Here is a 26,128-nt window from a genome sequence, read left to right as displayed (position 1 = left end):
CCCTCTCCCTCTCTCTCGCTGTCTGTCTCTTTTTTATGTATTTCTCTGTCTTCTCCCCCCCCTCCACTAATCTCCCTGTGAATGGCTCATTCCATCTGAATGCTTTCCCCTCTAAACCTCCTCAGCCCCACCATGTGACTGCGCTTTAAGTAAAAATCCTTGATGTGGCGTCGGGGTGGGGAGAATGTAGAGATGTGGATTTCTGCAGTGAGGAGGGCTTGGGCAGGTCAGGACAAGAGACAGGCTCAGTTTCAAGTCATCAGCACATTTCTGGATTTAGGGAGGCATTTTACAGACAAGCCTCTCAGAGATGATTCCAGCTGTCCATCAAAAGTGTTCCGCCAAGCACTTCAGAAATATAGGCTAATATATATCTACATTTCTTCAATGAAAATCTGTAAAATGACCAGCTTAAGGGAACTGAATGTGTGAAATGATAATTCACCGCTTAAAGTAATGTTGCAAGAAGCGTTGCAGCTAAACCACTAGGCCTATAAGATGTACTGTACATATAATACTGGTACTTCAAGATCGGTTGAGGATAAATCTCAGATCTTTGGATTCAGGCTTAGGTTGGATCTATGAACATACAACAGTTACATAAACAGCCAAGTTTTGAAACTGTTGACTTATGGTTGTTGTGTGTGTGTGTGTGTGTGTGTGTGTGTGTGTGTGTGTGTGTGTGTGTGTGTGCGTGCGTGTCCACAGCATGTTCCTCCCCTGGTTGTGACGGACCTGTTTGAGGACATCAAGGATGGGGTGATGTTACTGGCTCTCCTGGAGGTCCTCTCTGGACAGAAACTGGTGAGTACTGGACTTGTCTGGATTACTGTCAGGCATCACCTCTTCTGAACTGGTCTGGTCCGGCCAGACTGGGTCTAGTCTTGCCTGTACCAGTCTACCAGTTTGTTATCTTACTGTTTTATGTGTCAACCACATTCCAAGACCTCAAGACCCCCTGGTATGCAGGATTATGTTCCAACAACCAACCTTCACTTGATCACGTTGAGTTTAAATGACACTAAGCCCCTTAGTTAAATAATAGAGACATTGAATACAATGAATTAGGTTTGCAAAGGACTCATGTTTCTGTAGAGGAGGTACTGTATGATTATAAAGTGGGACAGAAAATGGTCAGAGATAGATGGAAATAGCTATTGATCAGTCTTTATTAGGATGTTTGATTTGAACTTAACTGACCAGAAGAACAGGAATAGGCCACACACACTTACACACAAATGCGCGCGCGCGCGCACACACACACACACATACACCCCTGCACACAAACACGCACCCCCACTCAAACACACACAGGCACACACACTGTAATCCCACCAGGCCCGTATAGCCTCAGGTTGTTGTCTGTCTATGTCATATTGATTTCCTTGCTGATGGGCAAATACTCACTTTGATTCTATCTCTGTGTCTTTATCTCCCTCTTTCGGTCTCTCTGTTCCCAATTTATCTCTACTAATTCATTCCTTCCTGGCTTTCCTCCCTTTTCGTTCAATTTCACACTGTTGTTTAATCACTTTGTTAAATTCTATTCTGTCTCCTTTCTCTATTTTGTCCCTTTTGCCCCCTCCCTTTCTCTTCCACCCCCTCCCTTTCTCCCCTCCCCCTCTCTTCTCCCCTCCCCCTCTCTTCTCCCCTCCCCCTCTCTTCTTCCCTCTAGCCATGTGAGCAGGGCAAGAAGCTAAGGAGGATCCACTGGGTCTCCAACATCGGCACAGCCCTCAAGTTCCTGGAGGGCAGAAAGGTAATAGTTCTCCCTCTCCCCCTCTTTTCCGCTTGCCTTCTTTTTCCTCTTTTCCCTCCCTCTCCCCCACTCCCTGGACACCGGGCTCAGGTGCTGGCCTTCGGGGTCGAAACACTGAATCTTGACCCCAAGTTGATCTTTTCTCGCAAGCTCCTTTCTCCACTACCCTTCCGTCTCCTCCCCTTTTCACCAGACAATCAAAACACGGAGGGCCCTTGTCCTCCGCCTCGGCCCTGTTCGCGACTCAGATCTTCCACTCGCGCCTTCGCCCTCTCTCTTTCACCCCTCTCTCTCGTGCCTCGTACCACCCTCACGTCTGACATCATCCCCCTTCTTTGTCCTTTCCCAAGTTTTCTCCTCTTCTCTTCCGCGTCGTCTATTCTTCTGTACTTCTGTTCCCCACTCCCTCCCCCTCTCCTCAAACGGAGAAACGACGGTATTCCTAACCATGTTCACAGAGCAGGATATTGGTGCAGTCTCCATACTGCCTCCCTCCCTCCCTCCCTCATCTGTATTAGACGTCTGGTGCCGCCACCCAGCATCATGTCCTTGGATATACATAAATAAAGCTCGAAACGAAGGGGTCTCTTGAGACATTGATGCCACTTCCTCCAGAGTGACAAGGGTTCAACTGTAAATCCTACCCTGGTAATCTGTCGTCTGCAATGGAGACGGGGAGATTGGGCGTCCCTGCCGTGCTCCTCGGAGGGGAGCGTGTGTGTCTCTGTGTGTGTGTGTTTGTGTCTGCTTGTATACCTCTGAGTGTGTCTGTGTGAGTGTGAGTCAGACTGTCAGTGTAAATCTTGTGTGACGGTAGGTCTAGACAGTATTCCAATGTATTTTTAGCCTTACTACGCCTGCCATATTCCCCGGCTCATATCTGAGACATCAGTTGCCACTGGCAACATTTCTTATTCCCTGTTGCTTTTCTAATGTCTCCTCTTATCCGATAGATTGGGTCATCCTCCTTCACTACAAGTCATTACCTTTTCATCTTAGTCTCATATGATGTAGGATCTGATGTGACCTGGTCATGTCTGTCCTCTGCGATGGGTGGCTGGGATTATACCCCCTGTGTGTTCTTAAATGGAACCATCAATGGCACAAGCCCTTTCCTCCCAAAGCCCTCCCTCCATTCAGCTCTCTTGACCGAGTTATTTAATGTTGACCTGCTGTGTTACACCACTCGGACTGGGATGTACTGATGTACCCCCTGCGTTATTCAATATGGTGTCCAGGATCACATCCACCCACCCTCTCTCTTTCTCTCTCTACTCCACCCCCCCCCCCCTTGAGTTCTTTCTCCCACTTTCTCTCCTTCTCTCTCTCCTTCTCTCTCTGCTGGGTGTAATCCCCAGTGCCTGGATAGAGGTGATATATCTATCATCTCAGCCAGCCATCCAGGCTATCTCACCGGAAAGAGTCCTTATCACCTGCCCTCTCAGTCAATGAGACACCTCCCCTTCAATAACCCCATAAAGACTACACTAGCACCTCTAACTGCTCTCCCTCTCTCTCCCTCTGGTCGGTCTCTCTCCAGTCTGCATGCAGGGGATCTCCTGTGAGTACCGGAGCTCTACTTTCAATTAATTGTCTGAATGTAATAAATCTTCTTCATATAAAAGGTTGATAGTTGTAAGGATGATCTAGTTCTTCTCATATCACATATTCTTTGTGTCCTCTACAGTCTAAATCACCAACATTGCACAGACTTGTACAAGTCAAGTGCATTGTAGTGATAACAGCTTGATTTGAATATGATATAAGATATTTTCTTACATTTCATTCCTTGGATACTGTGTTTTGCCCCAGATAAAGCTAGTCAACATTAACTCCACTGACATTGTGGATGGAAGACCTTCCATAGTACTGGGGTTGATGTGGACCATCATCCTCTATTTCCAGGTAATGTCTGTTTGTTTTTTTACATCGGAATTTAGATTATCTGTAGAGAGATTATCATAATTGTAATTAGCATATTAGCAATTAGCATAATAGTTTTATTTACAGACAGCTTTTGCAGCTCAAAAACATTTTAAGTAAAAGAAAAAGTGATCTGTTTGTTGTTTGTACTTCTTCAGGCTAGATTCAGTAGGCTTCTGTAGAGTTCTTTACTGCAATATATCATCGTTGCCTTTTCTCCACCCCCTTCCACTGACAGATCGAAGAGCTGACCAGTAGCTTACCAGCTCTTCTGGCTCTGTCAAGCAGCACCTCCTCATTGGACAGTTCCACCAGCAGCACTGACACCACCAGCCCACCCATCAAAAGGAAGTCCCTCCCTCCTGTGCAGGGCGGGGCCAGGAAGGCACTGCTCAGATGGGTCCAGCAGACTGCCACTAAGTATGATTGACAGGAGCCACAGCCAATACTTATCCTTGAAACCAATAGTGGCAATAATGTCATCTGCTAATTGCAGTGAGAAGCTAAACACGAGTGGATTGGCCTACCTGTCATGATGATGATAAGCTAGACTTTTTAATGTGTAATGTGGAAACGTTGTTTTATCTGTCAGTCATTGGAGAGTGTGGCACATTGTTTTTGCTCTCTACCATGCTAGGCATCTGGGCATTGAGGTGAGGGACTTTGGCCAGAGCTGGCGTACTGGCGTAGCATTCTTTGCTCTTCTCCTCGCTCTACGACCCAACCTTGTCGACATAGAGTGCGTGCGGAAAAGGACCAATCGGGAGAATCTGCAGGAAGCCTTCTCACTGGCTGAAACAGAGCTGGGTATCCCACAGCTCCTTGACCCAGAAGGTAATTCACACACTGTCTCACCTGTTTCTAATGAATGGGTCGTTATCAGGCTTCTGCAGAGCCTCTTGATAGGCCATTCATTTGAATCAGGTGTGTTGGAAGAGGGAAATGCAGTAAACGTGTAGGGGTCCCCCAGGACCAGGGTTGAGAAACCCTGATTTAGGTTGATACTACCTCAAAAGAGGCAGAAACACAATATCCCATCCATGTTCCATTATAAGCAAACAGGTCTTTCGATATCGCATGGGGCTACAATTCTGTCCCGTTTACTTATCAGAGAATTCCCTACAGAGTGCAGCGTCGACACAGCAGCATCTGTGCCCCTTCACGCCTGCCCTCACAATGAGCTTTGCCTGATGCAGTTTGACACCAGAGTAATTAAGGGCAATTAGGCTACAGCTTCGGAGCATCCTCAGTCAGGCTCACACAGACAGGGTTCTGAGAGCAGTTTCCTGGTTACAGTTTAGTTTTTTTTTCTGTCTGATGATGCTCTTTATCAACGAGCACAGTACATCTAATATCTCGGGGTGTTTTCCATCTTGACCGCCATCCCTCTGTGCCCTCCCTCCGTCCTCAGACGTAGATGTGGACCAACCAGACGAGAAGTCCATCATGACCTACGTAGCTCAGTTCCTCAAGCACCACCCTCAGCGCCAATGCAGCGATTCTGAGGGACAGCTGGAGGAAGAGGTAACACGCCTCCCTCCCTCCCTCCTCCTCACTCCTTCCATTCAACCTTTTCTTTTTTTTCTTTTTCTCAGATAATCTCATAGTACCACCTGTAGGCCTACATGTGTTTGTACTTTGCGTTGTTTTCAACCATTCCAGATATCTGTTTCTCAAATCAATGGGCTAGAGATTGCTGTGTCTTTCAATCCCCTGAAACTCTGTCTTTCTATCTCTTTTTTACACTCTCTCTTTCTCATAATTCAGCCTTTCGCTACTAACATGTCCCTGTTTCTTACTCGTTGGTGATGTGGAGTGTTGCCAGTTGTTCACTTTCTCTTTGCACGCTTATCTTTCTCTCTTCCTCTCTTTCCCTCCCTTTCTCTTTGTGGTGTGGTTGCTTGGTGACTGCATCCCTATGGTTGTTGTGGCTGCCTCTAATCAACAGTGTGGTCTCGCTCCTCGAGATATTGAGGAAATGTTGGAGGTACGTTTAGATCCTACAGAGACCTGTCAAAAGTCTGCCAAGGTTCTCCATCAAACCTTCAGGAAGAACTTTTAGGATTTGTCCCAAACTGTAGTACAATATTCATTAAGAGTTCCCACCGATTTAAGTACCTTATGCAGTACTTCAATAAAGACAGCGCTTCCTGATATTTCAGATCATTAGGGATAAGCTATTGTTACATCTGTGTCGGTCTGTAAAACATTCATGTTATAGTAGCATCACCAGGATGCATCGCAAGTGGTGAAATAAATCAACAATGTTTAATGTGGTAAAAGGAAGTCGTCTTTCTACCACCTCTGTTAATCTTACCTGGGGGGAAATCCCAGCAGGAGCATTTCCCAGTCATAATAAGAAAAGGAAGTTCCGTATTATGGCCTGTATTATATGCTGTGCGATATTAACATTATATTTGCATTAGCACTGAGGCTGTCGATGCCATTACCATGACAATGAGGGCCCCTGGCAATGTGCTCAACTATGCAGGTCTGATGAAAAACCTAGGAACAGAGTTAGGGTATTTTAAGGTGAAGGGTGTTGGCCCTTATAACTTGATAACCACACCCTTGTGTCTTATGATTTTAGATATGTCCTTACCCAGATTTTATTAACCTTTGTATTTATAATTATTTTTATTTTTATTATTTCCTGCATCTGTGGTATTGTTCAAACCCCTTTTTTTGATCACTGTCAAATGTAATGCCTTTCATGTTTATTTTATGTTCAGATTTTGTTCACCGAATCGTCATGCACAAACATATTGATTTTATTAATTTATAAAGATTTTGGAATGATTGGATGGCAGGGGGGAAATAGAGCGACTAAGCTAGCCACCATGTAAAGTGATTTGTAGGGTGCTCCAGACTGGAACACTGCTATTGAGAGAGCAGAAGGCTTCCCTCAGCAGGGCATCTCATTCTGAATGAACAGGAAAGAGTCTCAGAATAGGCTGGCCAATTGAAGTTGAATGTACTGAAACATTTTCTTAATGGCTTTCAAATTAAATGGACTGTTTAACCACCTTTTAAATAGGATTTATCGTCATAGGTATTCCTAATCCAATGAAATGGTGCGTGTGTGTGTCTCAGACAGGATTTGGGCTGAGCTGAGTGTATCTGATAGCCATGAAATTTGCTACTGCTATAAAATATTGCTAATAATAGCACGTGTTGCCTCTCTCTCCAAATTTGCAAAATGTCCCTCATTAATGTGTTTTTTTCCTCATCTCCCTTCATCTTGACTCCTCTATTGCATTTTCTTTCTCTCTTCTTCTCCCATATTGTTCAATGGGAATGTGTCGATCCACGTCCTGGCCCTGCACTCATCCCTCCTCCTTTGTTCTTTTTCACTTCATTTGCCCTTCCAAACTTTATTCCTCCCTGCTGTTCTCCCTTCTTTCTACTCTCCCTCTCTCCATTTCTGCCTTTGGACAACATTTCTGTCCTCTCTTCCCCTCCCTCCCTCCCTCCCTCCCTCCCTCCCTCCCTCCCTCCCTCCCTCCCTCCCTCCCTCCCTCCCTCCCTCCCTCCCTCCCTCCCTCCCTCCCTCCCTCCCTCCCTCCCTCCCTCCCTCCCTCCCTCCCTCCCTCCCTCCCTCCCTTCCCTCCCTCCCTCCCCTCCCTGGCGCGGCCCGCCCAGAGAGAGCAGCGTCGGAGCCTGCGGGAGCTGAAGACCTGGCTGGAGCAGCTGGAGAGAGAGGCAGCACAGGCTCAGGAGGACCAGGGCAATCTCTCTCAGCAGTACCAGGTTAGCGTGTGTGTGTGTCCATCTGGGTGTCTGCATGCAGCTAAGCACACACAAACAGCTCCATAGAAGACCAACGTACACACACACACACACACACACACACACACACACACACACATATGCACACAAAGTCTGTCTGGGCACACACTCTCCGGGCACAGACGCTCCTATTATCAGCGTAATCAGTGGTATTACACAGCGGGGATCACAATGCTGCTGCCGCATTTCCACCCAATCTGGCTCAGCTTCTCAGCCCCAGGATACGATACATATTCAGCAGCATGTGGGAGAGCCCCTTTTTCCTTCTCCCATTATACAGGAAAGTAGGAAAATATTGGGGCAGAGTAAGGAAGAGGCTTGAAAGACAATTAGCGACAGCTTTCGAGAGGTTCCATGAATGTATGAGGTATTCTGTCCTGTGCGTGCTCGAACTGTCAGGCACGTCTTTCGGAGTGGGATGTGCATGAAATTGATGTCCTCAAATATTAACAGGTTTTGCTTCTTTCATCTTCTGAAAGTCTGACCCTGGTTCTAAAGTTACTTCTAGGCATTTCCTTGTTGTTGTCTCTCTCTCTCTCTCTCTCTCTCTCTCTCTCTCTCTCTCTCTCTCTCTCTCTCTCTCTCTCTCTCTCTCTCTCGTTGTCTCTCTCTCCCTCTCTCTCTCTCTCTCTCTCTCTCTCTCTTGTTGTCTCTCTCTCCCTCTCTCATTGTCTCTCTCTCCCTCCCTCTGCTTCTTTCTTTCTCTCTCTCTCTCTCTGTCTTTCTCTGTCGTTCTCTCACTGTCACTTTCTTTCTCTCTTTCTTTTTCTCTCACCGTCTTTCTCCCCCCCCCCCCCCCCCACACACTCTCCTAGTTGTTCAAGAGTCTGCGTGTCCAGTTGGAGATGAGGAGGAAGAAGACAGAGACTGCTCTCCAGTCCACCCAGAAGGAGGGCATGCTGACCATGGACCAGGCCCTGGTCAAGCAGGCCTGGGACAGGGTGTCCAACAGGGTGAGGGGGACACACTGCTTCTGCTGCTCTTCTTCTTTCACTCATATGTAGACTGGGACTCATTCTGAAACCAAGACGTTGTTTGCATATGAGCCCTATTAAACATGTTGATTCTCTTCTCCCCCCCCCAGTTCCTGGACTGGCACCTGCAGCTGGACCGGGCGCTGCCCGCCCCCCTGAGTGTGGTGGGATCGTGGCTCCACCAGGCTGAGGGGGCGCTGCGGCAGGAAGTCCCTGTTCAGCAGGCACATGACGAGACGGCTAACACCGTGCACAAGACCCTGCAGCAGCACAAGGTAGGCAAGAGATGGTGTGTGTGTGTGTATGTGCTGGGAGGGTGTGGAAGGGGGGCAAGTTGGGAAATGGCACCGGAGATCTGGCGTTGTGTACGTGATTATGGTTGATTATTTGCGCGTGTGTGTGTGTGTGTGTGTGTAGGATGTTCTGAAGGGGCTGGAGGGTCACCAGCAGGTGTTTCAGAAGATCCACAAAGACAGGTGTGTCAGCGGGGTCCCTGTTCCCCCAGAGCAGCTCCAGGACATGGCTGAGAGGTGTGTGGCTCACCCTCTCATCCCTCCACCAGTCAGACCTCCCATCCTGACTCCACACACACACACACACACACACACACCTCCCTTTTCACTCAAATCTGCTGACCAAGCATTTCCCCCGAGACTTTACCTTGTCAGTTTACAGTTCTATATCTGAGCACGTTGACAATGCATGTGAATAAAGTAGGCGTTTTCTTCCGTCGTCTTTTAGAATGAATTTCATTTCGACGTCTTCAAACATCCACCTTGCCAAGATGGAGTTCCTGGAGAGCCAGCAGCACATGCAAGCTTTCCTGGCACTGGCTGAGTCCAAGCTCAAATCCTGGATCATCAAATATGGACGTCGGGAATCCGTGGAGCTTATGCTCCAGAACTACCTTGTGAGTTTACAGAACTAAGATAGTCCAAAGGCTCGCCCAGCATCCCAGAATTAGATTTTGTTTTTAAATTGGGTCAACAGAGATTGTCATTGTAGAGATAGATTGTCATTGTGAAAGTGAAATGTTTACAAGCAGTTTGTTTCTTTCCCTCTCTTTCTTTCTTTCTTTCTTTCTTTCTTTCTCTCGCTCAGTCTTTTATTGAAGGGCAGCAGTTCTTTGAGAAGTATGAGACTCTGTTCCAGAATCTGAAATGCAGTTCTGAACTCTATGTCAAGGCGGATTGCACAGGTTAGGCATCACAATCATTTTTAGATTTCAAACTGAATTATTTTTTTTCCTCCATCAATTACACCATTGTGTTTGACTTTGACAGACGATTTGGAGATATTTCCTCTTCTCACACGTCTAGTGCCATACCTTTCAATGTTGAAACTCAACGACTGAATCATTCTCTTCTCAACAACTCACTCAATAACCAATCAACCTCCAGAATCTTTTCTCTTTATCACTGTTGCTGGTGGACACCTCTCTCTCTCCCTCTCTCTCTCCCTCTCTCTCTCCCTCTCTCCAGGCTATGTCTAAATGAGGTTCTTCCATGCTCTTCTCTCAGTGGGGAATCAACCCCATTAAAGCTACTGGTGCCCCACTTCTGCAGTCTCTGGACGCTAGCTAGCATCGTGCTAGCGTTGAGGGTATACAGGAAAAAGAGAGTCAGACAGAGAGAGGCAGAGAGAGAGAGAGACTTGTAGGGAGTTTCATAAAATGTGAATGTTGATTGGTTGGATGCTGAAAAAGGACTGCATGAGCCCAGCTGGTGGCCTGTGTCCTGAGCTCTGATTGGTTAGTCTTGTCTGTCTGAAGGCTAGACTTAGATGATTATAGAATGATGAGAAGAGCCGAAATAGGAGGAGAAGAGATTCGATAGGTAATTTTCCACAATTTTGGGAGTGATTGCACTACTTATTGATGTGCAATTTAAATGTGGGTGTCCTTTTTGGACAGGGTTGTCAGTCCTGCATCGACCATCTAGATCCCAGTTCTGGTGTGGCACATTCAGTGGAGATCCATTTGTGCTCTATGAATCAAGTTATAAAATCAAACACATATGTACATAAATGTATGTATGTTGAGTGGGTGTATCTATTTTATTTCTGTGTATATCCTCACCACATTGTGTATGTGCGAGTGCGTGTATGTATTTGTGTATATGTTCTCAACTCATTGTGTGTGTGTGTGTGTGTGTGTCACAGTGGACGAGGGGGAGGCTGGTGTGCGGAGATTCATGCGGGAGGTTGTGACCCAGTGGAGGAGCCTGTCTGTGGAGGTGCGCAGTGTGCGGAGCATGCTGGAGGAGGTGCTGTGTAACTGGGAGAGGTACAGCACCACCGTGGCCTCGCTGCAGGCCTGGCTGGAGGACGGCGAAGCAGCCCTCAGCCGCCCGGAGAACACCAAGCGGGTACGCCACACTGAGCACTACTGAGTGCATGGGGAAGGGAGCGAGGAGCCACACTGAGCACTACTGAGTGCATGGGGAAGGGAGCGAGGAGCCACACTGAGCACTACTGAGTGCATGGGGAAGGGAGCGAGGAGCCACACTGAGCACTACTGAGTGCATGGGGAAGGGAGCGAGGAGCCACACTGAGCACTACTGAGTGCATGGGGAAGGGAGCGAGGAGCCACACTGAGCACTACTGAGTGCATGGGGAAGGGAGCGAGGAGCCACACTGAGCACTACTGAGTGCATGGGGAAGGGAGCGAGGAGCCACACTGAGCACTACTGAGTGCATGGGGAAGGGAGCGAGGAGCCACACTGAGCACTACTGAGTGCATGGGGAAGGGAGCGAGGAGCCACACTGAGCACTACTGAGTGCATGGGGAAGGGAGCGAGGAGCCACACTGAGCACTACTGAGTGCATGGGGAAGGGAGCGAGGAGCCACACTGAGCACTACTGAGTGCATGGGGAAGGGAGCGAGGAGCCACACTGAGCACTACTGAGTGCATGGGGAAGGGAGCGAGGAGCCACACTGAGCACTACTGAGTGCATGGGGAAGGGAGCGAGGAGCCACACTGAGCACTACTGAGTGCATGGGGAAGGGAGCGAGGAGCCACACTGAGCACTACTGAGTGCATGGGGAAGAATGTTGAAGAATGTTTCGAATGTTGCATTCGAAACATGCTGTAACTGTGCGAGTTAATGAGTGAACAACTTACTGAGTGAAATGAGGACAGATCATGCGAGTATGTGGACAGTGAAAGTGTTTTAAAAAATGTGTCAGATTGGGAAATGTAGAGGAAATTGTGACAAGGTTGTCACCAACCAATAAGACCAAATCTCCCAGTTTTGAGTTATTAGCATGTTTTAACCTCTAAATCAAGGAATTTCACCCGACTGTCAAAGCATCCCATCTGACTTCAGTAGGTCACAGAGGACATCCCAACTGTCAGGTCACCATGGTTACCCCAACTGTCCGATTATTACCCCAGTAAACTGCCAAGGAATAGACAGCTAATTACCCTGAATTTCATTTCCCTTTTCTCGCTCTCTCTCTCCCACTCCCTCCACCTCTCCACCCCCCACCTCTCTGCCCCCCCCCCCCCCCCCCGCCCCCACCTCTCCCCCAGGATTTCTTCAGGACTCTGCCTCAGTGGATGGAGCAGCACGCGACCATGAACGATGCGGGCAACTTCCTGATCGAGACGTGCGAGGAGGCGGCGTCGCGGGAGCTCAAGCAGCAGCTGCTCCTGCTGAACGGGAGATGGAGGGACCTCTTTGTCAAAGTCAAACAGGTAGCAGAAAAAAACAAAACACGAACCAGACACAGGCCCAACTGAAACCAAACACTCAGCTGAACCATTAAAACGGGATGACAAGACACCAGGGAGGCGGTGTCCGTGTCAGTCCCTGTAGTCCCAGTTGTCCGGCACACCTGTTACCCGCTGCTGGGTCTGACATGTTGGCGGATGGGCTCAGCTGGCTGACTGTGGCACCTCTGTCGACACAGTAACCATGGGGACCTGACCGCCTGTCTCTCCTGTGCGCAGTACGCCCGGGCGGACGAGCAGGAGAAGTGGAGGAGGGACTACGTGAGGGCCGTGTCGTCCCTCAGGGAGCTCCTGGACACGGCCGAGACCAAGCTCAGCGCTCCCGTCCAGGTGTCCTTCCTCGCCGTCAGGGCCTTCCTGCAGGACGTGGAGGTCAGGCTCATGTCCACGCCAGCGGCCTGTCGTGTTTGGATGTTTACAGCTCTCACAAACTAGGCCACAGATGGTTTCCTGCAGAAAAAATAAATACATTTCAGATGAATACCACTGGGGCCATTTGGTAGAAATTGGAATTATTCAAATCCTTTGCATGGGATTTGGTCACAATCAAAACACCTTCATATGGGATGTAGAAACGTACACAAAGCATGGCACAAATTTGGGCATGGAAGCTTAGACTGAGTATTGGAAACGCTGTGAAGTAGTTGTTGACTTGACTCAAACTTTGCCCTTTCCTCCTGTCTAATCTCACATTCAGAACACCAAGCAAAAGGTGGTTGCCATGGAGACTCAGTACAAGCTGGCGGCCCGCAGCGCCCAACTGCTTGCCAAAGACGCTCCACAAGACGAAGGCGCAAAGGCCATGGCTACCATGGCAACGGTCAAAAGTCAGCTGAGTAAGGTAGGCATCATCAGAGCCTATTGAGAGGAGACATATCTTTATGATTAAAGTTGACTTACTGTGTTTAAAATTTTTAAAAACGACATAATGCTGTATACCTTACTTAGAAACGTCAACTACATTGTTAAATATTACTTTTAACTGGCAGCCTGTCATAGCACAACAAACAACTTAAGTCAACAACATTATTCCCAGCTACATCAGCTAACTCACAGCTAGCTGCCAAAGATCTGTGTGCTGCTGGTTTTGGCCTTAAGAAGGTGTTGTGTGTGTGTGTCCCTCAGGTGAGGGAGAGATGTCCCTGCTTGGTGAGGGAGTGCCACTCACTGCTCCCCCTGCTGGAGGAGATGGAGAAGCACATCGCAGGCTTCTACCAGTCCCTGGACAGGGCCGACCGCATCACAGCTAGCGCCAGCAACCCCGACTCTCCGCACAAGCACAGCTGGCAGGTGAGGACATTGGTTATGCAGAGGACATGTTTCAGCGTTGGATGGGCAAGTGGCTATAGATACACAAAACCATTGTTCTGTATGCACTGTGTCCCCCTGTCGACGTCTACATAATGTACACCCCCCACCCCCCCCCCCCCTCCAGGACTTGCTGAGTCAGCAGCAGAGCTGCAAGCGCTGTCTGGCCATCATCGAGAGGAACCTCCTCGCCCTGCAGAGGGTGCTGTCCACCAGCAGGGCCCTGAAGAACTTCGACCCGACCCTCCAGCAGAAGAGGGTGTCCGAGCTGCAGGCCTCTGCCCAGGTAGGCGTTAGTCTGTGATGGAACGCGGCTCGTCGATGCTCACTCAGCCAGGTGCTAAGTAGAAGAGCAGAACATTCAATAGAAAATACCCCCCCCCTCCATGTTGGGAAATGTCCACAGTGTGGGGGGAAAATTATGTTCTATTTAATGCCAGGGCTACACCCCTAAATGACAATCCCATAGATCCTAATAGACAATCCCAAAGCTGCATTTCTGAAAGTGATGGATGACATGACCCATGGAACCGTGTCGCGGTCCTGCCTGTGCCTTGCTGCGGTCAGGCTCTGGTCAAGGAGGTTGGGGAATGGAGGCGCCAGGAGGAGGCCGACAGCAGCCTGAGGAGGAGGTTTGAGGAGTCCCGGCAGGAGCTGGAGCGCGTGCTGAGGACCGCCCAGGGCTGCCTGAGGGAGAGGGGAGAGGCGGAGGAGCTGCTGAAGAAGCACTCGGTGAGCAGGACCTTCTGAGGGAGTGTCTATGTGTGTGTGTCTGTGTGTTTACCTGGCAAGGAGGAGGAAGAAGAGGAGAACAGAGAGGGAGGGGATATTGTGATTGTTAATTGTGTGCCTGTGTGGTTTTGTGAGACTCAGTGTGTGTGTGTGTGTGTGTGTGTGTGTGTGTGTGTGTGTGTGTGTGTGTGTTTGTGTGCTAGTGTGACCATGACTGTGTGGGAGAGAAAGACAACCATTCGAGATCTTGTTTTTGGCTCCAACTCGTACTGCGACCTATCATCGAGCCACTGTGGTTATTTTACTCAGGAGTTCTTTGGGCAGCTAGACCAGCGGGTCCTGAGTACGTTTCTGAAGGCGTGCGACGAGCTGACAGACATCCTGCCAGAGGACGAGCAGCCGGGACTGCAGGACACCGTCCGCCGGCTGCACAAGCTCTGGAAGGTCAGAGGTCAAATCACTACATCACTCTCACTAATGAGCTGGCTATCTATACCTGCAATCTATACAGTGATTAAGCCACAGGCCACTGCTTGGCACTCCTCTTCCTCTACCTGTTGTTTTTGTCATTGATCTTAGTTATTGACGGTTGTTTGGGATGCAAACATGTACAAACATATTGACAAATTGATTTGATGGTCATCTGCCGTTCATTAATCATCCGATCTGTAATTCGTGTCTGTAACGTTTGTGGTATTTTTGTCTTTGATTGAAAGTCGTTTCTTTCTCTCTTCCTATTTCTCTCTCTTACTCCCTCTTACTCTCCCTCTCCCTCACTCTTGTTCTCTCTATTTGTCTCGTTGAAGGATACCCAGGCAGAGGCGCCGGCTCACCTTCAGCGTCTGAGGGTGGAGGCGGAGCATGGGCGGGCGTGGGCGGCGCTTCAGGAGTGCAGGGCGGAGCTCGCCAGAGAGGCCCAGGCTCTGACTGCCACCAGCAGTGAGAGAATAATCAGAGAGCACAGGGTAAGAGGGAGAGAGAGAGAGATAGAGAGACAGAGAGAGAGAGAAAAGAGGGAGACATATTGACAGATTCAGTAAAACACTCACTCGATCCCTCTCTCTTCTGTTGACGTCTCTGTCCCAGATGTTCTTCAGAGAGCGAGATCCTCTAGCTGCATGTGAGAGGAGGCTGGCGGCCATGGAGGAGCTCTGTCAGCAGCTCCCAGACAACGACCCCACCCAGCGGGCCCTGGAGACCACCCAGAGGGCCTTGCAAGAGGTCAAAGGTCAGATAGATGCCATGTACCTCAAGATGCAGCAGCACCCTGACAAGTGGAGGGAGTGGGATCACAGGTGAGGGAAAACGAGAAAGAACAATACAAAAGTTTAAATGCATGATAAGATTCAGTACAAATTCTCCAGTAACCTCCCATGCATATTATTGTAAGCATATATGACCTTGTTCTCACTGACTTTACAGTTTCGCTGGTGCTTATGAATATGGTAATCTAGATCCGAATGGCTTCTTGTTTTTAGGTTCTCTGAGCTCTCTGATTGGCTGTCGTGTCAGAGGAGCCAGGTGAGGGTATTGCGCGAAAAAGCGCAAGACTCCGCCTACCAGGAAGAAGTGGACGCTGCTGTCCGGGTGAGCTCAGAGATGTTAATCTACTTCCAACCCTCTCCCACTCTTATCCCGCTCATGACATTTGGATATTCAAAACCTGCACCCTCCCACGTTTCAACTTTAATCTCCCTCTGCTCTCCTCCTCTGTCCCTCACCGCTATCTCTCTCTCCTTTCTCATCACGCACTCCTTCACTCGCCTCCTCTCCTCCTCTCTCTCTCTCCTGTCCTCCAGGAGCTGCAGGAGTGTGTGGAGGCCCGGGAGGGGAGCGTGTCCTGGCTGAGGAGTCGTCTGGGCGTGCTGCACGAGGTCAGCTCTGAGGAGCAGGTCAGGAGGAAGAGGGCGGCCCTGGACAAACTCTCCTCCGACCTCCGAGCCCTCCTCTCCTCGCTCTCCCAGGCAAGATGCCACTGTGTCCATGGCGGACTTTGATTTAACACTTGTAGTCCCTATTATATTTGACAATCTCAATCTCCGCTGATGTCTCCCGATCTCTTTCCCTCTCTCCTCCCCCTCCCAGGTTGCTCAAGGCTCTTTGTTGACCCCCAGTGAGGAGCTGAGGGAGGAGGTGCGGGGTGCTCTAGAGGAGGTGCTCCGGGCCAGGAAGGAGGCGCAGGAGCAGGTCCGCATGATCCTGGAGGCAGAGAACCCAGACGAAGCTCGACAGCTGCTCCTCATTCATCAGGTCTGTCTGCCTGCCTGTCTGGTTAGGGTTAGCCTGTCTGTCTGCCTGCATGTCTGGTTAGGGTTAGCCTGTCTGTCTGCCTGTCTGGTTAGGGTTAGCCTGTCTGTCTGTTTCTATTTGACTGGTTCAGTCTGTGTGTGTGTCTGTCTGTGGGTTGTTACTGCCTGTGGCTCTATTCTCCAAAGGGTGAGAAGATGTGAGGCCCTGCCACAAAGGCCCTGGTGTTCTCTGAAGATAAATACCCAATGGGTGCTGCACAATAAAGTATCTCTCTCTCTCTCTCTCTCTCTCTCTCTCTCTCTCTCTCTCTCTCTCTCTCTCTCTCTCTGTCTGCCTGCAGCAACACCTGAAGCGTCTCCATGCTGACAGGAAGGAGGCGGAGATTCTGCTGGCCCACTGTCAGCAGAGTCAGATGGGGGAGGGGCTTAGCCCGTCCCTGCTGGAGTTGGAGGGAGCGTTCAGAGAGGTGGACCGCGAGGCAGGGACCCAAGAGCACAACCTGCAGGTGTGTGTGTGTGTGTGTCTGTCACTTGGCCCTTGTCTGATCAATGATTGGTCATGTTCTGTGCAACCGTGTCATCGATCGGCATGTTTTATAGACTGCTCACGTTTGTGAGTCTCATCCAGGGGCTTAATTACATTTACATTTAGTCATTTAGCAGACGCTCTTATCCAGAGCGACTTACAGTAAGTACAGGGACATTCCCCCGAGGCAAGTAGGGTGAAGTGCCTTGCCCAAGGACACAACGTCATTTTGCACGGCTGGGAATCGAACTGGCAACCTTCAGATTACTAGCCCGATTCCCTAACCGCTCAGCCACCTGACTCCCTAATTAACGGACTAACTGTAAACCAGAGCTTTACTACCATGCGATTGATTATTCTCTGCACAGTATACAGCACATGGTGTGTGCGCGTGAATTGCAATCCACACATGCACAGGTGTGCTTGTGTATGTGTTTGTAGTTGCTCATGGGTGTTTCTGTGCTTCTACCGTATCCTTGTGTGACTGGTCACCTCCCCTGTACTGTACCTGTGTGTTCCCTCCAGGCCACTCTGTGTGCATGGCAGGAGTTTCAGGCGGAGCTCGAGGCTGTGTGGGAGTTTGTCAGCAGTACCGGCTCTGTCCTGCAGAGGGAGCTCATTTTCAGCGGCCTGGACAGTCTTCAGACTGAACTGGTTCACTCCAAGGTATGCGTGTATGCATATACATGATCAATAATGTGTGTATGTCTGTGTGAGGGACTGAAAAGTGTCCGGCAGGTACAACATGTCCTCATCCGTGTTCATAGGACCTCTACATGTGCAGCGAGGAGTTTGTTGCTCGAGCAGACATCCTCCTGGAGATGGCTACAGAGATCCCTCTGGGAGCGGTGAACCAGACCACACTGCTGCAGCAGGCGGAGACCACCAAGGACCAAGTCACTCAGCTGGAAGACACCCTCAAGGACAAGTATGGCCCCACCTTTAAAACATCCTCGATTCGATTTTCTTTGCGGTTCTTGAGACTTGCAATTAGACGTTTGCAGTGTAGGTTTGTATGTTATTTGGTAAGTGATATTTTTCATAGAGGTGTGTGTTTACAGTAGTTTTGGTCAGGTGACTAGTGTGTTCCTCTTGTCTTCTTAGTATTGGTCAGCTGGAGGCCGTCTGTGTACAGTGGGAACACTTCAACAGCCAATCAGAGGCCCTCTCCTCCTGGATCTCTGAAAAAGAGAAGGATCTGGAGGCAGTGAACCCTTCTTTGTCCTCGTCGGCCGCCGCTGCCGCCTCTTCCTCCGACCACCTTGTTAAACACATGAGCACGGTGGAGGTATGGGAGATCTCATTTGGATTCTTCAGTGTGTTTCCCAGAGAGAGTCTTTTACAGTGTGCTGTAATCCAGTGTGTAGATTCAGCACTGTCGGTGCTCTGCAGCAGGGTCTTTATGCCCTGCTGTGAGCCACAGCCTGGCTGCCTGACTGGAACGACCACAAACTCTTGTTGTTGTTGTTGTTGAAAGCCTCTCCTTCTCATGTCCGTGTCTCTTCATTCTCTTTCCCATGGTCCCCCGCTCTCTCTTTATGTCCTTCTCACACTTGTCTCTCTCCGTTCTTCACCTCCCTCTTACTCTCCCTCGTCCCAACCTCTCTCTTCTAACCCCCCCCCCCTCCCCTTCCCCCCCGCTGTCTCTCCTAGATGGTGGGGGCTGGGCTTGAGGAGCGAGAGGCGGACCTGTCCCAGCTGGAGGCGGAGTCCGAGGCCCTGGCCATGTTCCAGAGCCCTGGAGAGGCGGGGCGTATCCGGGGACGACTGGGCCAGATGAGGCGGCGCTGGGAGGAGCTTCGGGAGAGGGCGGAGCAGCTGGAGGGGCAGCTGAACCAGAGCGCCTCCTGCAGGCTGAGATACCAGGACAACCTGGAACAGGTAGAACCACTGGAATGGAATGTGCAGACATGAATTGAGCTTGTACATGATATGAATCTACTCCACCGTGAGGGCAAAGACGAACTTGGTGTCAGGTATTCACAATGCCGTGAATGGAGAATAATCGAATTGTTATCGACAATAATTAATAATAAATAAATATAAATAATATTTTGAACGGTGACTTCACCAGATGACGAAAACCATGAGTGACCTTCAAGTGAAGCTGGACTGTCCCATCATGCATTGCAGCTCATCTTCTGATACCTACCGGACTCTGCAGGAGCATATGGTAAGACTGAAGCTAAAGCAATCCTTCTGGAATCCTCTTCCATGTAAGCTTTAGATACTGAGGCGTCGGGACAGGACATGTTGTTCCATTGGCATGTAACTGTATGTGTTTTCTCTTGCTCCAGGATGTGAGCCAGGCACTGGAGCAGCTGAAGCCTAGGCTGGTGGCTCTGTCTGCAGGCATGAAGACTCTGGGTGAGGGGGGTCCCCTGGATGAAGAGATAACTGGTCTCCAAAAGGAGCAGGCAGTGAACTCTGAGAAAGCTACAGAGAAACAAGCCACTCTGGAGAACCTGCTGGTTCTATGGCAAAGGTAAAGAACAAGCATCATTGTGTTGGTGTGTGTATATGTGCATCTTTGTGTGTGTGTGTTTGCCACACTGTAACTGAAATAATGTTCCACTGTTGATTTTTGTTAAGATTTGAGAAAGAGGGTTCTTCCCTCAAATGCTGGCTGGACCGTTGTGAGTGTATGTGCTGTCCAGACTCCCCTCTCCTCTCTACTGACAAAGCGAAGCTTAAAACGAAACTTCAAGCAGTGCAGGTACAGCCTAGCACCTTCCATCCTATCCTCCATCGGTCTCTCTCTAAATCAATTTACTCCTTCCATCCTATGCTTTCTCACAGTCTCTCTCTAAATCAATTTACGCCTTCCATCGCGTCCTCTATCAGAGTCGCTCCCCATTTAGAATGACTGACAAACGCAAAATTGCTCAAATGTACTGGCAGTTTGAGCTTGCGCTTGTGCTCCGTAGGAAATGCAGTGTGGCGTGCCGTCACATGAGGCTTTGCTGCAGGGGGTGGTGAGTTTGGGGGCGTGTCTGCACCCCACGGTGGCCGAGGGGCGGGGCCAGGAACTTAAGGATGACCTCACTCGGCAGGAAGAAAGATTCAGCGTAATAAGGGAGAGCATAACTCAAAGGTAAGAGATGAAACACTTATGTTCTTCTTTTGTTTTAGACCAATGAGTAACTGACCATTACAGTACAAGTGTTACACTACAATGTTTACTATAGACATGAAGACAAAGTGAATACCATTTTTAACCGAACTTCTAAACATCTCAATCGAGCATGACTACATCTGTCATTTTACAAAGGGAAGCTTGATGTGTCCATTTGGCTCCAGATCCATCCAGTATTTAACTTTTCTCCGTTGAAGGCACCATCAGCTGCAGTCCCAGCTGTCTGAGGTGGAGCTGTTTGACCGGGACCTGCTCACGCTGACCCAGTGGAGCGAGAGCTTCCTGTCTGTCCTCAGAAACTCCTCCCAGGTGGACCTAGCTGACCTGGAGGCAGCTGACAACCAGGTCCAGGTGGGTCGCGACGTTTTAGTTGTGTAAAAGTGAATAATCTTCCGAACGCCCACGTTAACAATACATAGCTGCTTGGAGGTAACGCTGTGACTGTTCTGTTGTGTTCCAGGAGCATGAGGCCTCCCTCCAGGGCCACAGCCCCATGAGAGACAGCCTTCACCAGAGAGAGGCCTCCCTCCTCTCCTCCTCCGGCCCAGAGGCCCAGCAGCAGCTCCAGGGCCAGAGAGAGGCCTGCCTGCAGCCCCTCAGTGAAGCCCAGCGCCTGCTCCTCCTCCGCAGGGAGAGCCTGGCCGAGCTGAGGGTCTACCTCCAGAGCCACGAGGCCGCGGCCAGGGCCGTCCGGGAGCTCCAGGAGGCCGTGGAGGGCAGGGGGAGCTGGGACCGCACCAAGGCCGAGGAGCTGCACTGTCAGCTGGGGGAGGTGGCCGGGGAGGTGGCCCGGATGGAGGCCCAGGCGGTGGGACTGGACGGACGGCTGAGCAAGGCTCACCTCCACCTGAGTGGTGCGGACTGGAGGGGCTCCAGGGACATGGGGCATGCCCAGGGGAGGACGTCGTGCCGCGGGCAGGCGGTGGCCCTCATGGTGGCCCTGGAGGGGGTACAGAGGGGCCTGGGGTGGAGGCAGAGCGAGGCAGAGGCCCTGGGAGCACTGTGGAGCTCCTTCAGGGAGAGGAGAGAGGAGGTGATGAGGAGCCTGACGGATCTGGAGGAAAGGGCCAAACAGGAGGGGGTCAGGGAGAGCTCTGTCCTGGCCTTTCAGAACAGGTGGGAGCTCATTTCACTCAGTTGCAATTTCGACGGTCAGAAATACATCGGCTAATGTCGCTTCTCAACTCAATCTTAGTTTCACCTCTACACAACTCTACGTGTAGATGTATTCGTTGCCTTTAATGCTTATGAAGTCTCTCTCTCTACGCCAGTTATTCACCACTGTCCCCCCCCCCCTCCCCAGACTACGTTTCTTTGTCCAGCTGGAGGAAGAGCTGCAGTCACTCCAGCACTCCAGGCAGTGGCTAGGGGAGCGAGGCAACCAGCTGGCCCAGAGAGACAGTGAACTGGCTGGGGAGGCACGCAGGGAGGTGTCCCTGGTGGAGACAGCCTCAGAGGACCTCCGAAGGCTCATTGTGAATGGGTGAGTTAAAAAACGAGGAAGAGAAATATGTATCCAGTGAAGGAGGGAGGGCTGGAACGTGGAAGTTATATACAGAGGTATCTCTGAAATCAGCAAGAAAGTAAAGTTATAAAGTCATAATTTAAACCCTTTTAATAAAGTCCTATGGTCTGTCTGATGATCTCATGATGACGGAGACCCTGTGTGTCCAGCCAGGAGCAGTGTGGAGTCCTGGTGGATCTCCTGCGCCAGTTCTACGGTCTGAGGGCCAGCCTGAGCACCACGGTGGAGAACGCCAAGAGCCTGACCCACAACCAACCTGACCACAACCACAACCCTGAGGAGGCCAGGAGAACCCTCTCACGGGTCAGAACCATTCTAGACATGCGCAAACTAACCATGTCTTTTGATTCAGTCAACTGAGATGGTGTCAACTGAAGATTCCAGCAAGCCACAGGATGTCTTAATTTATTATTCATAGGCTCGTAACCTTTTGTTACGAGCCTATGTTACTGGTTTCTCTATAGAGTTACAAAAGCCAAAGTACTGTATTTCACATCAAGACAGTTCCCTTTCAGGGGGCCTACACTCCCTCTAGTGTTGACATGTAGTCATTACATCTCTGTCCCTGTTACCCAATGAAACATCCCAGTCTTAAGTCATAGCGTGTGTTCTTCTCTTCACAATATTGCTTAGTAATACATTTACTGGCATGCTGAGTAGAGGGTTGACCTGTGAGAGTATTCAGGTATTCAGCCTGTTTGTTTGTCTTCTTCAGCATGAGGTGGTCCAATCAGAGCTGAGGGAGAGGCAGGGGGACATGGACCTGCTCATCAGTACTGGAGAGGACCTGCAGAGGGAGCTGGACAAGGTTCCTCACTGTGACTCCCTCAGCATCCAGACTGACGTGCAGAGGCTGAGGGACCTGTGGCTCGAGGTGAGGGCTGGGGATATGGGGGAGGGCTGAGGCTGGGGTGAGGGCTGGGGATATGGGGGAGGGCTGAGGCTGGGGTGAGGGCTGGGGATATGGGGGAGGGCTGGGGATATGGGGGAGGGCTGAGGCTGGGGTGAGGGCTGAGGCTGGGGTGAGGGCTGAGGCTGGGGTGAGGGCTGATGCTGGTGTTAGGGCTGAGGCTGGGGTTAGGGCTGGGGCTAGGAGTTAGTCGTTTTATTTGTTTGATGCCTTTCAGGATATTCAAGGTCACCTTAAGACAGAGAGAACAACTATTATTACTATTATACTACTATTATTTCATTAACTAATTAATGACTTATTATAAAGAGTACGTGAAGGTTGGTTTGTATAGGATAAACACTGTACACATTTACATATTGGTGAAAAGCTGATGTCAGCTCCACAGTGTGAACAAGCTTTGCCTAATCACCAGTTCAATTCCCTGAATGGGCTTGACAGGATCTGATTGTGAATATCGATTGATTTGGATTGATGTCGAACATAGTTAACATGTCTCAGCTGCATGTAAACCCAGGTGTAAACTCAGCCTTCGAGGAACATTCTGGTAAATCCTTTCAAAGGTAGACTAAGGAAAGCTGTAATAATAATTTTGCTATCGACAACAGACTTGAGCTCTTGATGCACCCCCCTTTGTTGTGCCTCCAGTGTCTAAAGATGTCTTTTCTGTCTCTCTCTCTCTCTCTCTCTCTCTCTCTCTCTCTCTCTCTCTCTCTCTCTCTCTCTCTCTCTCTCTCTCTCTCTCTCTCTCTCTCTCTCCCGGGACTTTGCTGTCTGCTCAGCTGTCACACAGAAGCATGTCACAAACAAGTCTAGACATATTATCCGCCTTTTCATCCTTTGCCCCCCCCCCCTTTCAAATTTCCCTCGTTCCACATCTCTCTCTCTCTTGCTTGCCTTCTGTCACATCCATTAAACATCTTTCTAAGGGTGAAATGGAGAAAGTGAGTTACTGTCGATAGAGAGAGAGATGGAGAGAGAAAGTGAGATATAGAGAGCATGAGAAACTGGATGTGATGTGAAAAACATGAGGGAGATGGGGGATGGAGAAGATGAGGGATTCTCTTTGCTTCTTTGCTGGTACGCTCTGTAAATCAACCGATTTGATTGGCGGCTGGTCTCTGTGTCTCCCCTGCAGATATCTGAGACAATCCAAACCAACACAGAGAGACTGAGCTACTGTGTGGCTCTATGGGATGACCTCAAGACCATGGAGCTCAGTATCGACCAATGGGCAGCCAGCTCCATCGCTGACCTCACAGATGGCCTGGCCAATCTAAGTGACAAGTCGAAGACAGAAGCCCGCCTCGCCACCTTTCAGGTCTGACCCCATTGGACTATACAATTGGAGAAACTGAATGCTATACAATATGCAAATGAATGTTGTTAAATGTGGTCTCGGAATTAAATTAAGAATACAGAATTCCCCATTGTCAGCGTTGAAGCAAAATAATACTGCTAATAGTATTATAGAACTAATAGAACTACCAATAAAGAAACATGGTGTCTGGTTCCTCTGTGTGTGAAGGCGGAGGTGGAGACCAGAGAGCAGGAGCTGGATGCCCTGCAGGAGAGAGTGGCCCATCTCAAGGACCGGGCCAAGCTCCAGGACACCCCTGTCCAGCTCCAGGTACCTAACCCTCGAATGTCTCGTCATTACAGGACTGCTTACTCTTCTCAAGATGCAGCTCTGTGGTTTTCTACCTATGGGGCCTCTAAGGAAATCCCCATCAGTGTGGGATTTGACTTTCCTACCGGTAATGAGTGAACCGTGTGTTACTGTATCGATCAGGTGATGGAGTGTGACCTCAGGAAGAAACTGGGCCACGCCCAGGAAGTGTATGACCAGGTCAAGCACACCCTCACCTACTACAGCTTCCAGAAGCAGAGGCTGGAGGACCTCATATCCCAGATGACCGAGCAGCTGGAGATGGTGGAGGGCTGCTTGTCGGGCCTGACTAAGGCCTCAAGCCCAGAGGACATGAGCAGAGTCAAGGTGACGTCAGCTTTGAAGGCCTCAACTCCAATGTCTGTCTGTCAAATTGAGGTGATTTATGGAGTTTTCTCAATTTGTCTTTCTTTTTTTCCATCTCTATGTCCCTCTCTCTATGTCACTCTCTCTCTATGTCCCTCTCTCCCTCTCTCTCTCTCTCTCTCTCTCTCTCTCTCTCTCTCTCTCTGTCTCTCTCTCTCTCTGTCTCTCTCTGTCTCTCTCTCTCTCTCTCTCTGTCCCTCTCTCTCTCTCTCTCTCTCTCTCTCTCTCTCTCTCTCTCTCTCTCTCTCTCTCTCTGTCCCCCTCTCTCTCTCTCTCTCTCTCTCTCTCTCTACAGGAGCTCCAGAGGGCCCTCCAGCAGCACAGAGGGGACATGGACTTGGCCAGAGAGGCCCTGAGCACCCTCTGCAGGTCACACCCCTCTCCTGAGCTGTCCCGCCTCTCCGCCGACCTCACCGCCATCGGCAAGCGCAGCGAGGTGGCGGCCCAGGGCCTGTCCAGGACCAAGGACACGCTGCAGGACGGCCTGCAGACACACTTCAACGGTGAGGTGCCTGGCGAGGAGGGTGACGAGGAGGCCATCGTAACGGATATACGATGGTTCTGGGTTGGGGTGTCAAACCTGGGTTTGGCTGGGTCACATTGGTGTTGAAGCAGGGATATATTCCTAATACTGTATGGGTTGATCTTGTGACCTTTTGAGGTCAGCATGTGTTGATGCTTCAAGCTGAAGCATGTAAGTGAATTGTGGGTCGAATAACAGTTCACACGACGCAGCGTTCTACCAGCAGACCTGAGGTCGACGGTGTAGCGGTGCAGTACTGTGTCATGTTGTCTTCAGGTGCCAGTGCTTCTCAGATTGCCTGTTGATTAGCCCTGATTTCCTCTTAGGGGCGACTCTCAAACTGTCAACTGCAGCACACACTCCGTCTGGTGCTCGACACACCAACCCACACACACAGCCCCGACACACACAGCCCCGACACACACCTGTGCCTCGGAGAGTAATGTCGCTCGCTCTCGTCACAGCTGCTCCCAGGGGAGTCATTTGGGCCTGTTGCCAAGGCAACCTGGCGCTGCACCATGCAGACACACCCACACAGCCCATCTGCCTCAGTGCATCTCTCCTTTGCCCTCCCTCCTTTGCTCATGTAATCTCTCTCTCTATCTCTCTCTCTCTTTCTCTCCCTCCTCTCTCCCACTCCACGGTTCTCCTTCCCTGTCTCTGTAAAACACTCTACTCTCCCCGGTCAATACTCTTTTCTCTCGCTCTCTCGGCTGTTCCCTCGTTCTTGTTTCTCTCTCATTTCTTGCGTTCTCTCGCTTCCTCCTCTTCTGATCAGAGCTGGTTCAAGACTTTCACTCCTGGCTTTCGGGGCGGAAGGCGGAGCTAAAAGAATGTGCTGACCAATCAGGAGACGTCACCATCTTGGGAAGCAAGTTCGAGAGACTAAAGGTAGGGACTGCGGTCTTACATCACTCTGTTCAGCTGTCCCTAAAAGGCTGAGTTCTATTTTAAGATGTTTTCTTTTTGCTGCTATCAAATCATTCATTGATGAAAAGGAATATG

General features: G+C 50.0%; 2 protein-coding genes across 2 annotated transcripts in view; both read left to right on the top strand.

Moving 5' to 3' along the window:
* Positions 1-22,559, top strand: part of LOC136947627 (nesprin-1-like) — a 28,599-nt gene extending 6,040 nt beyond the window's left edge. Inside the window, exons 3-43 of the mRNA XM_067241756.1 lie at positions 709-804; positions 1,676-1,759; positions 3,572-3,664; positions 3,921-4,102; positions 4,320-4,516; positions 5,094-5,203; positions 7,265-7,432; positions 8,287-8,424; positions 8,556-8,720; positions 8,863-8,975; positions 9,187-9,355; positions 9,547-9,643; positions 10,228-10,256; positions 10,611-10,811; positions 11,979-12,143; positions 12,399-12,551; positions 12,877-13,020; positions 13,305-13,469; positions 13,615-13,773; positions 14,055-14,219; positions 14,529-14,663; positions 15,026-15,184; positions 15,306-15,514; positions 15,698-15,806; positions 16,019-16,196; positions 16,315-16,469; positions 16,655-16,665; positions 16,839-16,974; positions 17,520-17,660; positions 17,762-17,922; positions 18,099-18,282; positions 18,648-18,875; positions 19,069-19,167; positions 19,292-19,479; positions 19,587-19,710; positions 19,922-20,088; positions 20,328-20,481; positions 20,591-21,246; positions 21,434-21,613; positions 21,805-21,958; positions 22,371-22,559. Coding sequence (XP_067097857.1) covers positions 709-804; positions 1,676-1,759; positions 3,572-3,664; positions 3,921-4,102; positions 4,320-4,516; positions 5,094-5,203; positions 7,265-7,432; positions 8,287-8,424; positions 8,556-8,720; positions 8,863-8,975; positions 9,187-9,355; positions 9,547-9,643; positions 10,228-10,256; positions 10,611-10,811; positions 11,979-12,143; positions 12,399-12,551; positions 12,877-13,020; positions 13,305-13,469; positions 13,615-13,773; positions 14,055-14,219; positions 14,529-14,663; positions 15,026-15,184; positions 15,306-15,514; positions 15,698-15,806; positions 16,019-16,196; positions 16,315-16,469; positions 16,655-16,665; positions 16,839-16,974; positions 17,520-17,660; positions 17,762-17,922; positions 18,099-18,282; positions 18,648-18,875; positions 19,069-19,167; positions 19,292-19,479; positions 19,587-19,710; positions 19,922-20,088; positions 20,328-20,481; positions 20,591-21,246; positions 21,434-21,613; positions 21,805-21,958; positions 22,371-22,559 — 6,510 coding nt within the window. The remainder of the gene's footprint in view (positions 1-708; positions 805-1,675; positions 1,760-3,571; positions 3,665-3,920; positions 4,103-4,319; positions 4,517-5,093; positions 5,204-7,264; positions 7,433-8,286; positions 8,425-8,555; positions 8,721-8,862; positions 8,976-9,186; positions 9,356-9,546; positions 9,644-10,227; positions 10,257-10,610; positions 10,812-11,978; positions 12,144-12,398; positions 12,552-12,876; positions 13,021-13,304; positions 13,470-13,614; positions 13,774-14,054; positions 14,220-14,528; positions 14,664-15,025; positions 15,185-15,305; positions 15,515-15,697; positions 15,807-16,018; positions 16,197-16,314; positions 16,470-16,654; positions 16,666-16,838; positions 16,975-17,519; positions 17,661-17,761; positions 17,923-18,098; positions 18,283-18,647; positions 18,876-19,068; positions 19,168-19,291; positions 19,480-19,586; positions 19,711-19,921; positions 20,089-20,327; positions 20,482-20,590; positions 21,247-21,433; positions 21,614-21,804; positions 21,959-22,370) is intronic.
* Positions 22,560-23,500: 941 nt separating this feature from the next.
* Positions 23,501-26,128, top strand: part of LOC136947626 (nesprin-1-like) — a 49,558-nt gene continuing 46,930 nt past the window's right edge. Inside the window, 6 exon segments of the mRNA XM_067241755.1 lie at positions 23,501-23,509; positions 23,704-23,886; positions 24,094-24,195; positions 24,358-24,561; positions 24,896-25,103; positions 25,902-26,014. Of these exon segments, the coding sequence (XP_067097856.1) occupies positions 23,501-23,509; positions 23,704-23,886; positions 24,094-24,195; positions 24,358-24,561; positions 24,896-25,103; positions 25,902-26,014 (819 nt within the window).

This window comes from Osmerus mordax, chromosome 8 (genome assembly GCF_038355195.1).
Source record: "Osmerus mordax isolate fOsmMor3 chromosome 8, fOsmMor3.pri, whole genome shotgun sequence".
Classification (NCBI taxonomy): domain Eukaryota; kingdom Metazoa; phylum Chordata; class Actinopteri; order Osmeriformes; family Osmeridae; genus Osmerus; species Osmerus mordax.
This window is presented reverse-complemented; position numbering and strand designations above follow the sequence as displayed.